The 14,756-nt window shown below is 47.9% G+C and overlaps 1 protein-coding gene across 3 annotated transcripts; it reads left to right on the top strand.

Moving 5' to 3' along the window:
• Positions 1-5,405: 5,405 nt before the first annotated feature.
• On the top strand, positions 5,406-14,658 carry Tubb1 (tubulin beta 1 class VI). 3 transcript variants are annotated; one of them, XM_021650773.2, is made up of 4 exons: positions 5,406-5,561; positions 10,183-10,291; positions 11,771-11,881; positions 11,985-14,658. In XM_021650773.2, the coding sequence occupies exons 1-4, from the start codon at positions 5,505-5,507 to the stop codon at positions 13,064-13,066; spliced, it is 1,359 nt and encodes a 452-aa protein (XP_021506448.1). In that variant the 5' UTR covers positions 5,406-5,504; the 3' UTR covers positions 13,067-14,658. The 3 variants fall into 3 exon arrangements, with proteins under 3 accessions (XP_021506448.1, XP_060238730.1, XP_060238729.1); XM_060382747.1 differs by lacking the exon at positions 10,183-10,291 and having other exon boundaries at positions 5,433-5,561; XM_060382746.1 differs by lacking the exon at positions 10,183-10,291 and having other exon boundaries at positions 5,462-5,561; positions 11,690-11,881.
• Positions 14,659-14,756: the final 98 nt, after the last annotated feature.

The following is a 14,756-nucleotide window of genomic DNA, read 5'->3' as shown; positions in this document are numbered from 1 at the left end:
ACCGATCGTTGCTTATCAGCTGCCGCACACCTTGGGAGACAGAGAGTGCAACTGAAAAGGCTCAAAATCCATTACTTTCGGAATACCAGAAGCTCGGGGAAGCGTGTGTGCACTCGCGCCTGCAATTCCACATACCTGCACGTGTTCGTGTCTGTACATGAGCATGTGTATGTGCCGTGTGTGTATTCGTGCATGCACACATGTGCTGGGGGGGTGTTAATGTGCCACATGTGCACACATTTCTGTCTGTTAGTGAGAGAAACCTTGCCTCAAGAGGCTCAATGTACCCAAGAGGTGGCCCGGTTTCTTCATGGTCTGTCTGGGGCTACAGGCCGCATGAGGAAGAGCCCAGCGTGGTTGGGGGCAACTCGCAGGCATTTCAGCTTCAGGGGGACAAAATGGAGGTGCAGAGCTAGAAAACCATCCCCATCTTCTTGCCCCTCTCCACTTGAAGTGACTTTTTCCTCTTGGAACCTTTTCGAGTTAGAGACAAGCAAAGAAGCAGGGTGCAGGAGAATGGAGCTCAGCTCTTCAGAGGGGCTGCCCACACCCACTGAGTCACTCATAATGGCCTCTCGGATGTCATTTTCTTGCTAAGACATTAGGAAAATTTTCTGCTCCTGAATCATAAGCAAACACTGCAATTCAACAATCTTCTCTTGAGTTATTCAAGGAACTTCAGTGCATCCGAAGTGGAGGATCAGGGGCGGATGAAATCAATGAGAGCCGTGAGTGCTGTTGTGCTCCACATTAAATTTCATTTGCCAAGTGGGAGTCGGGGAGTTCCATCTGACCCCTGGGGACAGCTCCTGGGGGGAGGGGAAGTCTGTAAGTGGCTGATTGGGGTCATGAGTGTGACACTGCTGTTTTCTTATCTTCTTGGTTCTATTCCCATAATAGACCCCAGAGTCATGCAGGAAAAGGCTTGCTACAGCCATCTTCTTGTGGCCTGCTGATTGTGAGAGCTAGCAGGAGAAGGCGGTGCGGGGAAGGGCTGTCTGTCCCTGTTTAGGAATCTCAGTGTCTCTGCTTGGTGTCCCACCTTGCATGCTAAAAAGAAAGCCACCTCTTCTGCCCTCCGTGCCCCCTGGAGCAGCATCGGGTACCACTTTGCACCTGAACTCAGTCATTGCTAACCTACCCTTGCCATCTCTCTTCCCAGGGGCCAGAGAATGGCTTTGTCATTCATTGCAGAGGGCTACGCTTCATCGCTCACCACAGTTCAGGGCTAAGGGGTCACTTTCAGACTGGCAAGGGATCAGACCTGAGGGCAACACTGTCCTCTCTGAGGAATACTGCTCACCTGCATCTTGAACAGGGAGCCTCCATTGGTCTGAGAGGTTGTCACACATTCACCACCTGACTGGCATATAACAAACTGGAAATTGAAAGCTCTTTCCCTAGGAAAACAGGTTCCCTCCTAAGCGAGGGGCTGAGATACGATGACCCACTTTTCACAAGTTCTATGTGTGTATTCCTAATCCTGGCAGTACAACTCAGTGCTCCGTTCCCCTGAGCATCAAGGGTGGCCAGGAGGCTTCACCTACAGGTAGTATCCATTCAGACAGCTGCATGCCATCCTCTATGGAACCTCAAAACACCTCTGAAGTGTTAGGGTTGGTCATACGGCTAACTGCTCAAAGTCTTGTGACTTTGAGACTGTTCATCCATTTTTTTGCAGATGAAAAAATTCTCAGCCAGGGAGAAGATGGGCCCCTCTCAGGGGCAGCCCTGGGGGCCTGCCAGCCCTCTCCTGCCCAGCATCTGCCTCCGCCCCAGCCTCCCTGCAGCCAGCATCCAAAGTTGAGCACTGGGCTGAGACTGAATAAACACTGCTGATGATACAGGAATCAAAGCAAACAAGGCCTCTCTTTTTGCCAACTGCCCCATTAACAGAAAAGCCTTTTAAGGGCCCATCTGGAAGCCAGGCTTTCCCCTCCCTGAGCAAACTGAGATGACCAAGAGGAATGTGCTCAAGTGAGGGCTGCTCCAGGGGGACCCAAACACACTGGGTCCTGGTCATACAGTGAAGAATGAACACAGGGAGATCAAAAAGGGTCGTTGGAGCCAGCGCTGAGGTCCACAGAGCAAGGCAGCATGCAGCCACACGGGCCCCTTTCAAGGCTTCTTGCATAGAGGCCAGGGCCACCATGGACATGGCTTCCCACAATAGCTCACTGTGGCCGTTCCCTGCCCCGCTGAGCCTGATGGCCAAGTCTCTTGGAACACTTTCTACTTTCAACTTAGACCACCTCTCATGGGGTGGAGGAAAGTGTCCTTGAGCTCTGTGTCCCTCCCTACCATTACAAGGGCACACTCCTGAAAGAACACATTATGAGATTTAAGGAACCCTGCCGCTCCGAGCCTGGCTACACAAACTCGCCCAACTGTTGTCAAGCACTTACTGGACGCTGTTGTGGCCCTGTTTTGTGTCGGGCACTTCAGGGCTTCAAAGCCGATGTGTGACCAGCAGTCCCTAGCTGCCATGGAGAGGCAGCAGGCATCTGAGTAATTAGCAAAGAGCTGCCCACAGCCAGGGCCCATTTCCACGCTCTACTCCTGAAGATGTGGGGGCTTTGAAGGCGAGGCAGCTGCCTCTGAGCCATCAGGGTCCCAAAAGCGAGGGGACAGCAAGAGTGAAGGAAGCCGAGGCTGGAGACTGTCCCGGCTTCTGCATCGGCCCTCTGCATGCACTTATTTAATTCATTATGTTTTATAGATTGATTTTGTGTTGGGGGGTGGGCGCATGCCTCAGTGCATGCAGAAGTCAGAAGACAGCTTGTGGGAGTTGGTTCTCTCCTTCCACTGCATGAGGCCCTGGGGATCGAGTTCACGTTGTCAGTCCTGGTGGAAGGCACCATTTCCTGCTCCTCCATCTTCCTGGCTTTTATTTATTATTTTTTGAGACAGAACTTTGCTATGTAGCCAGGCAGGTCAGCCTCTAACTTGTGGTAATCCTCTTGTCTCAGCTTCGCTAAATGACAGGCTGACAGGTGTCTTCTAACACATCAAAGTTGCGTGTATCTTTTATTTTCCTTTTTCACGTGTATGCGTATGGCAGTGCCTGTGCCTGTGGGGTATATGCATGTTTTCCTATGTTTGCGTGTACATGTGTAGCATCAGGAGACTTTCTCCATTCTTCTTCCATCTTATTCTTTGAGGCAGGGTCTCTCAACCCAAACCCAGAGCTTACCAGTCTAGTTAGTCTTGCTAGCCAGCATGCTCTGTGAATTGCCTATCTCTTCCTTCCCGGGCTGGAATTGCAAGTGGGTTTCCACACCCACCTTGCACTTTCCATGAGTTCTTGGGATCTGAACTATGGTCCTCTGCGCACACAGCAAGTTCTGCTGGGCTACCTCCCGAGTTTTCACATTCTCTTTATCCTTCGGTGTCAGGTGCTTGGGACAGGAACATCTGAGACTGTGTGGTCATTCTGATCCCTGAAGAAGGTTTCAAAGCTACAGAAGTGAAGCTTATATTGACTTTGCAGAGAGGCCCCTCCTCAGCATCATCTTGATGAATTTGCTCAGTGTCCCGTGCACACTGTCACTTCTATGGTTGCATCTGACAGGCAGTGGCCAGCCTTGCATGCTCCCCAGTAGAGTGTCTCCTGTCACTCACGGGCCACTATACCACAGACAAGGCCAAGGCACAGAAGGCAGATGTGATGTTCCATCCGATATTCTCAGTCCGCATTTGGATTTGTTGGCAACCCCAAGTTCTCCCATGGTGGCAGCTCTCCTGCTGTGTAATCCTGCCGGGACTGGGGTGGGCAAACAGGCACCTTGGTCAGAATATTGAATTATGAGCTTCCTCTGGCCCTCTGGGAACAAGGTCTCTCCCAGGGCTTCTCTTTGGTTTGGAGCTCAGGCCTTTCCACAGGCTGACTCAACTCCTGTGGAAGGAGAGGCTATTGTCCTATCTTGAACTCGTCAGTCACTTCCCTGTGCATTGGGGGGCCCCATGGTGCCTAAAGAAAATTCCTTCGCCACAACCCCTGTACAGGCCCTGGGGAAACAGAGTGCCAAGGTTTGTTCCCATCAATGTCACTGGTAGGCAGGCAGCAGGAGCATAAATAAACTTCTAGCCTTAACTCCAGCACTGTACTCCCTTAGGTCCATAGCCCATGAGATGGTTTCTCTGGCTTGTCACAACATCAGGTTTCTGAGGTCCAATCTTTGGGAAAGAATGAGACCAGGTAGCCTAGGTTGGCCTTGAACTCACTATGTAGCCAAGGATGGTCTTGAACTTCTGATCTTCTTGCTTCCACCTGCAAGTGCTAGGATTATAGATGTGCAGCACAATGCCTGTTCTATGCACTACTGGGAATCTTATCCAGGGATTTAGGCACAGAAGGCTTATTTTTCTCTTAATGGTGATTTAAAAGATTTCTTCTATTTTAATTATGACTATATGTGCATGTGTTGTGTGTGTGGAGGGGGGGTTGTAAGTGTGCCTGTGAGAGTAGGTGAAGGTGTTAAGAGTCACTGGAACTAGAGTTACAGGTGGCTGCGAGCTGCCTAACCTGGGTGCTGGACACGGAGCTCTGGTCCTCAGCAAGAGCAGTGCTCATCCGCAAGTGATGAGCCTCCCAGCCAGGAAATACCCATTTCTCGAGCTCTCAAGATATCTGTGTCACCTTTTCAGCTTTGGTCAGCCTTAAAAGAAAGCTTTATGCTATAATTATTTTACTGTTATAAGTACTGGCTATCTTTTCTATTTATTTTATTTTAGTGTGTGTGTGTGTGTGTGTGTGTGTGTGTGTGTGTGTGTGTCTGTGTGTCTGTGTGTCTGTGTGTCTGTGTGTGCCTGCATCTGCCCCACAGCACATGCTTGGAGGCCAGAAGACAGCCTAGAGGAGTCAGCTCTCTCCACTATGTGGGTTTCAGGGCTTGAACTCAGATCGTTGGGCTTGCTGGCTATTGCCAGACTGGTACTTGTTTTACTGATTGAAGTTTGTAATGAAAGAAGGAGAACTGTCCAGCTCTCCTTCTTCCAAGCTCTTCCAAGGCTGGAGGCCAGCTCCCAAATTGCTCTGTAGGCAGTGTGGTTGAAGAGAGCAAGCCAAGCCATGGATAGGCAAAATGGTGACTTGGATAGGGAAAGCCCTTTGGAGTGGGTTCCGGCTGCTCCATTCAGCCATGGATGTCACCCCAAACTCATGGATGTCAGTGATACCAAAGTAGCCCAGAGGCTGTTGAGACCACGTCTGTCAAAGGGGGCCAGCTCTAGGTTCCTTCCGTACAGAGGAAGCCTCAGTCCGACTCATCTAGGAAATGACTGAGCACAGCTCAAGAGATGAGAACATCCCCTCTCACCCTGACTGGAAAGCAGGGAAGGCCTAGGGTGGGACTCTAAGACAGACATGCTCTTGGGCCAATTGGGAGAACTTCTGGATGGGCTGGTCCCGCCAGGACCATGAAAGAAACTGCACCCAGCTCATGCTGGTGACCCAGATTCTCCCAGACTCTGAGACCTAACTGACCCTTGGGTTCAAGGAGAGGATGCGGGAAATCGTGCACATTCAGACTGGCCAGTGTGGCAACCAGATCGGATCCAAGGTAGGAAAACCCAGAGAAGTTTGCCACAGCTTGCAGCCAAACCCACAGATGTCCAGGCTCCTGGGAGGAAGCTGGGCTTCTCAGGTTTGCAAATACCTGCTAACTGGAAGGCTTATTAAAGAAGGCCTTTCTAGCAAAGCCATTAGAGTTAGAGTGCTAATTAATGTTAATTTTGCCTGTAATTACACATGTAAATGGGGTCAGCAGCCATTTTGCTTTTAGCAGTTTGGAAATGAGCTTTCCACATCTAAACCCAGTCATTTTGTTTCAGGCGTTTTCTGATGATTTGGGGGAATTTTTTTAAAAATGTTAATTGTGTTTATTATAATTGCATGTGTGACTATGTATGTCTGTGGTGGTGTGTATGTGTGTGTGTAGGCATGGTGCCCCAGCCTGCATTTGGTGGGCCCTCAGGTCATTGGGTTGGACAGCAAGCTCCTTTCCTGAACTGTCTACAAAGTGGGGCTTTTTTTTTTTTTTAATTTGTGTTATTTATTTGGGAGGGTGGGTGCATGCTGCTATGCATTTGTGATGATTAGAGTGCAACTTGCTGGAGCTGGTTCTCTCTTTCCATCATGGGGGATCGAACTCAGGTCGTTAAGCTTGGTGGCAAGCTCCTTTCCCCTGCTGAGCCTTACTGGAAGGTTTTTGGTTTTTGTTTGTTTGTTTGTTTTTTTATATTCTATCACTGCAGTGTCTTCCACCTCCAAAGTGCTCTTTTAAAATTTTATTCTTAAGCCAGGCATAGTGGTACACCCCTTTAAGCCCAGCACTGAGGGAGGCAGAGGCAGGTGGATCTCTGTGAGTTCAAGGTTAGCCTGGTCTACAAATAGAGTCCAGGACACCCAAGAGAAACTGTCTTGAAAAAAAAACCTAAAACGTTTATTCTTTGGTCATTTCAAGGCTTACCTGGTCTACAAAGTAGTCCAGGACAGCCAGTGCTACACAGAGAAACCCTGTCTCAAAAAACAAAACCAAACAAAAAAATCTTTAACAATTTTATACACGCATACACATCTCCTCTCCTCTCCTCTCCTCTCTCTTACACACACAAACACATACATGTTTTTATAACTCAGTGAGTCTAGCCAGTGCTGTCTGCTAGACCACTGATGAATCTTGGCTTGATTTGGTACAGGTAGCCAGAAATTCATGCCCCGTCCAGAAGACTTTTCCCAGCATGCCTCTCTACCCGATGCCTTTTCCATTCTTTCTGCCCCCTTTTCCTCAGTGTTCTCAGAGCGATGGTTGGTGGGATGCTTACGCTACAAAGAACATTTAGTATGAAACAGAAAATTAAAAAGGAAAATACAGAGATAAATATTACAACATTCTAGCGTATGCATGAGGTTTTGTCTCTACTCTCTTCTTCCTGCTGCACTTCTGAGTGAGGCTCTTGACTTCTTCCCCTGGGCAATGCCAGGAAGGCAGGTGCTGGAAGCCAGAATCGCCACTCCTGATTTTAAGATCAACAATGGAACTGTAACACCTATGGAAAGAGCTCTCTGTGCTAATTTGAACTTAATTTCACATGTAAGAATTATGTGTTTTAGCCGAAACACAGTTGGGAGAGCGTTAGACTGAAGAATTACATGTTTTAAGACACCAGTATTAAAGACCTTTGTCTCTTCATAGATGTCTCACTAACAATAGTGAAAAGTAGTCTCGCTCACAGTAGAGAAAAGATGGGAGCAGGGGCCAGCAAGGTGGCTCAGTGGGTAGAGAGCCTAATGACTTGAGTTTAATCCTCAAGACCCATATGATAAAAAGAGAGCCACTTCCTACAAGCTCCATTCTGAGCTCCACTTGTGTGCTATGGCACAATGTGTGCCCCCTACCCACAAAATAAATGTAAAAAAAACAAACAAACCATATCTTAAAGGTAGGGAAAACCCAAATACCTACAGATGCACAAATAGATAAACAGGTTATTCTATTTATCACTTATACAGAGAAATGTTATGCAGCTTTAAAAAGAAAAAAACAAATCCAAAAAGCTTTTGGGTGTGGTGAAATGCATGCTGTTTGAAATTTTCCTTGTCGTAATTTTGAATGCAAATTCAGTAGCATTGAGTAGATTGTGTAACTCACCATCAAGACAAAACACCTTTCAACTTATAAAATGGAAACTCTGCTGTGTTGAGGTGACTCCATTTTTCTCCCACCCCTTCCCTGACTGCTGCCGCTCTGCTTCAGGTCTCTGCACATGGCTGCCCTTCCAGACTCCTTGAGAGGATCCATGTGGGAGCAGGGTTCGGATCCCCTTCCTTTTGAGTAGAGTGATACCCCGCTGTGTGTAGGGACCACGTAGTGTCTGACTCTGGGACTGACAATGGCCGTCTACTGTAGGGAACGCAGCTGTGAAAACTGAGGCTCTTTCTAATTTTTCTAATTTTATGTCTACTTTTACATTTTTATTCAGATCTATGTTATATCCCGAGTGTGTTCCTCCACACCAAATCCCCATTATCCTGTTTCTTCTCTGGCCACTTTCACATCTACTTTTATCTTGTATATACGTACATGATTTTATATGACTATATAAACTCCAGGACACACAAATGAGAGAAAACATGTGATATTTGTCTTTCGGAGACCAGCTTAGTCCTCTTAATATGATAATCTCCAGTTTCCACCATTTTCTGGAAAATGACAAGACTTAGTTCTTCTTTTTGGCTCAAAACAAAACAAAACAAAACACCGCGCATGATTGCATTTCCTTTGTCCAACACTTCCCTTAGGTACTGCCAGGTTCGTTTCTCTGTGCTGGGTTGCCTTGAACTGTAGGCCTTTGAGCCCTGGGGCAAACAATATCACAGCCCCCAAACCACCAGTCACCCTTACACGGTACAGGAATCAGACCTTCCTAACCAATAGAGAATTGGGGTGGGCAGGGGTCAGGGAGACTGCTCTGACCTTAGATGATAAGGTGGAGAGAGGCCCTGGGGAGGAAGTGACCAGAGGGATAGGGGATCCCCAGCCCTTGCCACCACCGCCGCTGCCTTAGGGATTGTGCCATCTGGTGGCAAGAGTCCCAGCACTGACTTCTTGGCGGGCCTGTAGGAATGTTAAGAAACATTCTAGGCTGACGAGATGGCCTAACTGCTACAGCTCTTGCCATGGAAGCAGGAGACCTGAATTTTGATCCCAAACTCCCACAACGAGAGCTGGGTGTGTGCTCACGGGTTTGTAGTCCCAGGCTCTGGGGAGGCAGAGCCAGGCAGAGCCCTGGATCATAATCCTTGAGCTCCGGCTCAATGAACACCCCGTCTTTAAAAGTAGGGTGAAGAGTGACTGAGGAAACCACCGGACCTCAACCTCTGACCTCCACATGCATGTGCAAGCAAGTGTGTGTGTACTGACAGGCACATGTGTACACACTTGTGACTACATACACTGAGATGAAACGCTGAGACACATTTCATCTGCACCATCTCAGAACTTCCTTGTACTTAGTCTTCTGCCCTTTAAAGCCCATTATAGCACAGTGCCTTCTTATTAGAAGTGTCGATGGGTAGAGGCATCACTTACAGGGTAGACTTGGGAAAATACCCTTGGAGATTTTGACTTCAGGGAATGTATTTTTACTGCACTTGGCTATGAGAGATTTTCTGAATGGCCTAATGAGACCATCCCCGGAGCTTCCTCTGTGTTGATAAATGCTGTGGGCTGGCAAGATGGTTTAGTGTGCTTGATGACCTGACTTCCATCCTCAGGACCTGCATGGTAGAGAGAATTGACTACCATTGATTGTTTTTGCACACATTAGTAAACACACATGTAGAAATGAATGAATGAATGAATTAAAACGTAATAAAATGGTTTACTCATCAAGGTATGATGGCACACTCCTTTAATCCCAGCACTCAGGAAGCAGAGACAGGCAGATCTCTGTGATTTTGAGGCCAGCCTGGTCAACATGGTAAGTTCCAGGCCAGCCAGAACTGCATAGTAAGACCCTATCTCAAACAAAACAAAACAAACAAAAACTGTCTGTATGATTGGAAGTATAGAATGGTCCAAGCAGTTTCAAGACAGCTATACATAATTCTGAATTGGGATTATGTCAGGTGGTCAAAGCACACAATATGTCCAATTGTACAGGCTGGCTCTGGTTATAGAATTTCATGAAGAAAAATCCCCAAAGTGAAAGGAGATAGCCTCATGAAATCAAATAAGGATTCAGTTTGTTTTCATTCCCTGGGATCAGCGCCTCTCCAGCTCAGACTGAGGCAAGATGAAATTTGAGTTCCCTCACCCGAACGGACCAGCTGTACCGCACCGGGTTTAATAGCAAAATCCAATTTAATGTTCTATGTGTTTGACACTTTGCTTCAGGAGTTCAGCTGCATCGAGCCAGCCTTCACGGTCACTTAGTGGGCGCAAGAAGAGAAGGGATTAGGAGGACATGCTGGGCAGGGTCAGGCAGCCCCCAGCGTACCAGCACCCCCATCTTGCCCTTGCTAAATTTTTTTCTTTCTCCACCTATTCATTTATCTATTTTTATGTATGTGTGGGTGTGCAAGTGCATGCAAGAGAGGGCACAGATGGCGTGGTATGCGTGTGGAGGTCAGAGGGTAGCTTGGGGTCTCTGAACTGATTTTCCTCTTTCTGCCTACAGTTCTGGGAGGTGATTGGGGAAGAACATGGCATCGACTGTGTTGGGAGTGACTGCGGGGCTTCTGCTGTTCAGTTGGAGAGGATCAGTGTTTACTACAACGAAGCCTACGGTAGGCCTGGCTGTTGGGTTAGCACTGGCCTACCATCTGGACAGAGTGGCCAGAGAAAATGACCTAAGTGTTGACAGAATAAAGTCCCTACACCAGTCTGGCAGACAGGCAGGACTTCAGAATCTGGATAGCAAATGGACCACTCCAGCATACAGGGCAGAATGAGATGCAATCACCTATTAAAGTAACTTTAATTCACCTGATTTAATTGTCATTTCAGAGGCTTACTGCCTCCACTAACCTAAGCCTAGTCCTGGAGGCTTCTAGCCTCCATACAGTCTAATCTAGGCCTAGGATGCTTTCAGCCTCTGAGACTTACTGCTGAATAAACTCACCCTTTCTAGCTCTTTCTGAACTCTGGCTGGCTGATTCAACTCATCTGTTTTGGCTCAAAGCACCTCTCCAAGCTGACTGATTCAAACTGCCTTCTCTCAGCTTCTGATTGAATTGCTTTGCTTGGCCTCATACTAACTTTGACAATATGTTCTAATCTTCCAGCTCCTATCCATTCTCTGGCTTGTTCTGTCTTCATTTGTGTCTAGCTTGTTCTCTCTTCAACCTCTCTCTGTAAAACTCTCCCAGTAAAAGCTGCCTCTGAATCCTACCAACTGAACTGCCACAAACTCAACCCCACCGCACTGCCTCTCAGCTCACTGACACAACTGAACCGCCTGAACAGCACTGACCAGAACTCAGAGATTGTCACGCCTCTGTCTCTTGAGTGCTGAGATTAAAGGCATGTACCACCACACCTGGACCTAAGTTTTTCTTTACCTGAAAATGGCTTTATACCAGGCTGGCCCTGAGATCTGCTTGCCCCTGACTCCTGGGATTAAAGGCATGTCTGTATTCCAGCCAGAACACAGAGACCTAGAAGATCTTTGGCTGTGATCTCTTTCCAGAGCAGCCGTGTTCTGAATTAAAATTCCTCTATAATCATCCGTGCTAGCTGGTCATTCCCTACAGGAAGGGTGAGAATTTATGTTCTTGGAGTTGTTGGTGAGACAATGACCCAAACACACAGTAATGAGAGAAGTGGAGGTTTTTTTTGTTTTGTTTTTTAAAATTTGTTTGTTTGTTTGCTTGGTTGTGTTTTTTTTTTTTTGAGACAAGGTTTCTCTGAGTAGTCATGGCTGTACTGCATTCACTTTGTAGACCAGGCTGGCCTCAAATTCACAGAGCTACTTCTGTTTCTGCTTATTGAGTGGGACTAAAGGCTTGCGCCACCACGCTGAGCAACAAGTAGAGTCTTAAAAAGGTGTTTTTACAAATTCATGTCATGGTGGGCTAGGTCAGATATGACCATAGATATTAAAATGTCTACCTGCCAAAGTCTGCTCATTCTAGAATATTCATGTTTTTTTTTTTTTTTTTTTTTTTTTTTTTTTTTTGGACCAGCATCCCAAGGATACATTTTGATGAAACATTAACTTTTAGAAAAGCAACCATATGCTGACTCGTTCCTATCCCTCTGCATAGGGAAGAAGTACGTGCCCCGAGCCATCCTTGTGGACCTGGAACCCGGGACGATGGATAGCATCCGATCCAGCAGATTAGGAGCGCTCTTTCAGCCTGACAATTTTGTTCACGGTAGGTTTCCCCAGAAGCTCCTACCAGGAAGAGCTGAGGGTACCTTCCGGTGCTGCTCGGCTCACCTTACCTTTTCCCCTTCCTTGCTTCTCCTGGTTGTAAGGTAACTCGGGCGCCGGTAACAACTGGGCCAAGGGCCACTACACAGAGGGAGCAGAGCTGATCGAGAGTGTCATGGACGTGGTGAGGAGGGAGAGCGAGAGCTGCGACTGCCTGCAGGGTTTCCAGATGGTGCACTCTCTAGGTGGGGGCACTGGCTCGGGCTTGGGCACCTTGCTCATGAACAAGATGAGGGAGGAGTACCCAGACCGGATCCTAAACTCCTTCAGCGTCATGCCGTCCCCCAAGGTGTCGGACACGGTGGTAGAGCCCTACAATGCCGTGCTGTCCATCCACCAGCTGATTGAGAACACCGATGCCTGTTTCTGCATCGACAACGAGGCGCTCTATGACATCTGCTTCCGCACCCTGAGGTTGACGACACCCACCTACGGGGATCTCAACCACCTAGTGTCCTTGACCATGAGTGGGATCACTACCTCACTGCGTTTTCCCGGCCAGCTCAATGCAGACCTGCGCAAGTTGGCAGTGAATATGGTACCCTTTCCTCGCCTTCACTTCTTCATGCCTGGCTTCGCTCCACTCACGGCCCAGGGTAGCCAGCAGTACCGAGCCCTCTCAGTGGCTGAGCTCACCCAACAGATGTTTGATGCCCGCAACATCATGGCTGCCTGTGACCCTCGCCGTGGCCGCTACCTGACTGTGGCTTGCATCTTCCGGGGTAAGATGTCCACTAAAGAAGTAGACCAACAGCTGCTGTCCATTCAGACGAGGAACAGCAACTGCTTCGTGGATTGGATTCCCAACAATGTCAAGGTGGCTGTTTGCGACATCCCACCTCGGGGGCTGAACATGGCAGCTACCTTCCTGGGTAACAACACAGCCATCCAAGAGCTCTTCACCAGGGTCTCTGAGCACTTCTCAGCCATGTTCAGAAGGAGAGCTTTTGTGCACTGGTACACAAGTGAAGGGATGGACATAAGCGAATTTGGGGAAGCTGAGAGTGACATCCATGATCTGGTGTCTGAGTACCAACAATTTCAAGATGCCAAAGCAGGGCTGGAGGACAGCGAAGAGGGTGGGGAGGAGGAGGCAGAAATGGAGACAGAAGATAGAGAATATTAGCTGTGGGAGAAGCTATAGCGCAGCCACTTTCAGATGTGTCTCCTAAGATCTGTGGCTGGCCTGTAGCCCTTGGAGTCTGCCCTCACCTCGGCACAACCAAGGGGTGGGTGGAACCGCGGATATGTGTGGTATGTGTGGTGGTGATGGCTGGTAGCAACAAGGCCTTTGCCCGAAGTTACTAGCCAGGGCTTGATAGCCAATGCATTTTTCCTTCTTCCCTTTAAAAAAGTAAGTTAATTTACTGTTAGTGAGACCATTTCTTTCTTAAGAACTGTAGGCTAGGCATGAAGTATGCGAGTTTGCCCGGAGCCCTTTGCAGCTGATGGTCCCCCTTCAATCCTTCAGCAGCGTGGTATCAGAACACCTAGGGCAGCTAGGATGCTTCAGAATCCACTTTTCACAAAGCCAGCAAAGCTGGGTGTCTGAAGAGTGTGTGGGAGGTTCAGGGCCAACAGAAGTGTGAGTCCGCCTCCATGATCTCACCATGTAGACCTTAAGTACTATTCAACAGGCTGACTGGAACAAGACAAAGGGAGGCAAGAATAGCCCCATCACTCCTCTTGGCTCCCACCGTCCAAAAGACCAGGGAAAGCAAAGCATTCCAGTCCTCAGACCTTTGTTTCCCAGTAACTGGCTTTCAACATATTTCTGTGTTTTATGATTCTTATTAGAACTAGATGCCAGTTGTTCATTAATGATGGTCCTTGGTTTTCCTCTTAAAAGCATTTTGTGGATTCCCTTTTCATCTTCACTCAGTGATCAGCCCTGAAGTTGCTGTACAGCCTCTTGGTTCTCTGGAAAGGGCAGCGGTACGCTCAGCAACCATTTGAATGCAGGAACGTAGCCACATGCCACAATGCCCTCCTTAGTGACAGAGGACATGGTCTCATTAGGGCACTTTTATAGTTCGGATTAATTTGCAGAAGTTGCCATAGAGGTTTGCAGGATGACACAGCTTTAAGCATTGCACAGTTGTGATCTCACATCCCAACAGGACTGAGCACACAGTTTGCCTAGGTCGGAGGTGCATGGGGTCTTCATGCTCTGCTGGAGTTATCCAGGGGCACTCGATTTGACCTCTCTAAAGGGAGTTATTTGCATGAAACTGGATTCTCACATCTTAGTTGGTCCCCATGTGCTGGGGATGGAACCCAGGGCCTTGGGGTATGCTAGTCAAGTACTCTGTCACCAGATACTCGCTTGGGCCTCAGTTTGTAATCACCAGTAATAAAGCTGGAAGTGGATGGCATTCATATCTAGAGGAAATCAGGCCCTGTTGTTGATATGGGGCTCCTGTTTATATAACTGAAAAAAGTGTTTTAAATACTTTCCACTTTGGTGTGGGCTGAGAAGCACTGCCTTGAGTGAGACATGCACCTCTCTGCTCTTGGCTGGAGAAAACGTCCTCAGATGCTCACAGGGCTCTGCAGGAGGCAGCTGCACACGCTCACCTGCACACTTTCACTGGAAACCTTAAAAGGCAATTTTATACGTGCAAGAAACAGACTTCAATTCCTGTTTTATCATACTGTGAAGACTTCTGTTTGTTGGGTGATAATCACTAAAATGCAAATAAAATCCACTTTAAATGAGTCATTTTTTTCCTCAGACTCCACGAACTCCTTTTCTTGAAGCCTGACTACTCACAAGGATGTATCTCACCTCCTGTTTTATATGGCACAGGTAGAGT

The sequence above is a fragment of the Meriones unguiculatus genome, chromosome 4 (assembly GCF_030254825.1).
Source record: "Meriones unguiculatus strain TT.TT164.6M chromosome 4, Bangor_MerUng_6.1, whole genome shotgun sequence".
Taxonomy (NCBI): Eukaryota; Metazoa; Chordata; class Mammalia; order Rodentia; family Muridae; genus Meriones; species Meriones unguiculatus.
The sequence above is the reverse complement of the archived record's forward strand: the minus strand, read 5'-3'. Positions and strand labels throughout refer to the sequence as shown.

What these genes read in the sequence shown, in the direction of transcription:
- Tubb1 (XM_021650773.2), top strand. Translation starts at nt 5,505, where the DNA reads ATGCGGGAAATCGTGCACATTCAGACTGGCCAGTGTGGCAACCAGATC. An exon ending in GCAACCAGATCGGATCCAAG is followed by an intron (nt 5,562 to 10,182) that starts GTAGGAAAACCC and finishes TTCTGCCTACAG; the next exon opens with TTCTGGGAGGTGATTGGGGA. An exon ending in GCCTGACAATTTTGTTCACG is followed by an intron (nt 11,882 to 11,984) that starts GTAGGTTTCCCC and finishes CCTGGTTGTAAG; the next exon opens with GTAACTCGGGCGCCGGTAAC.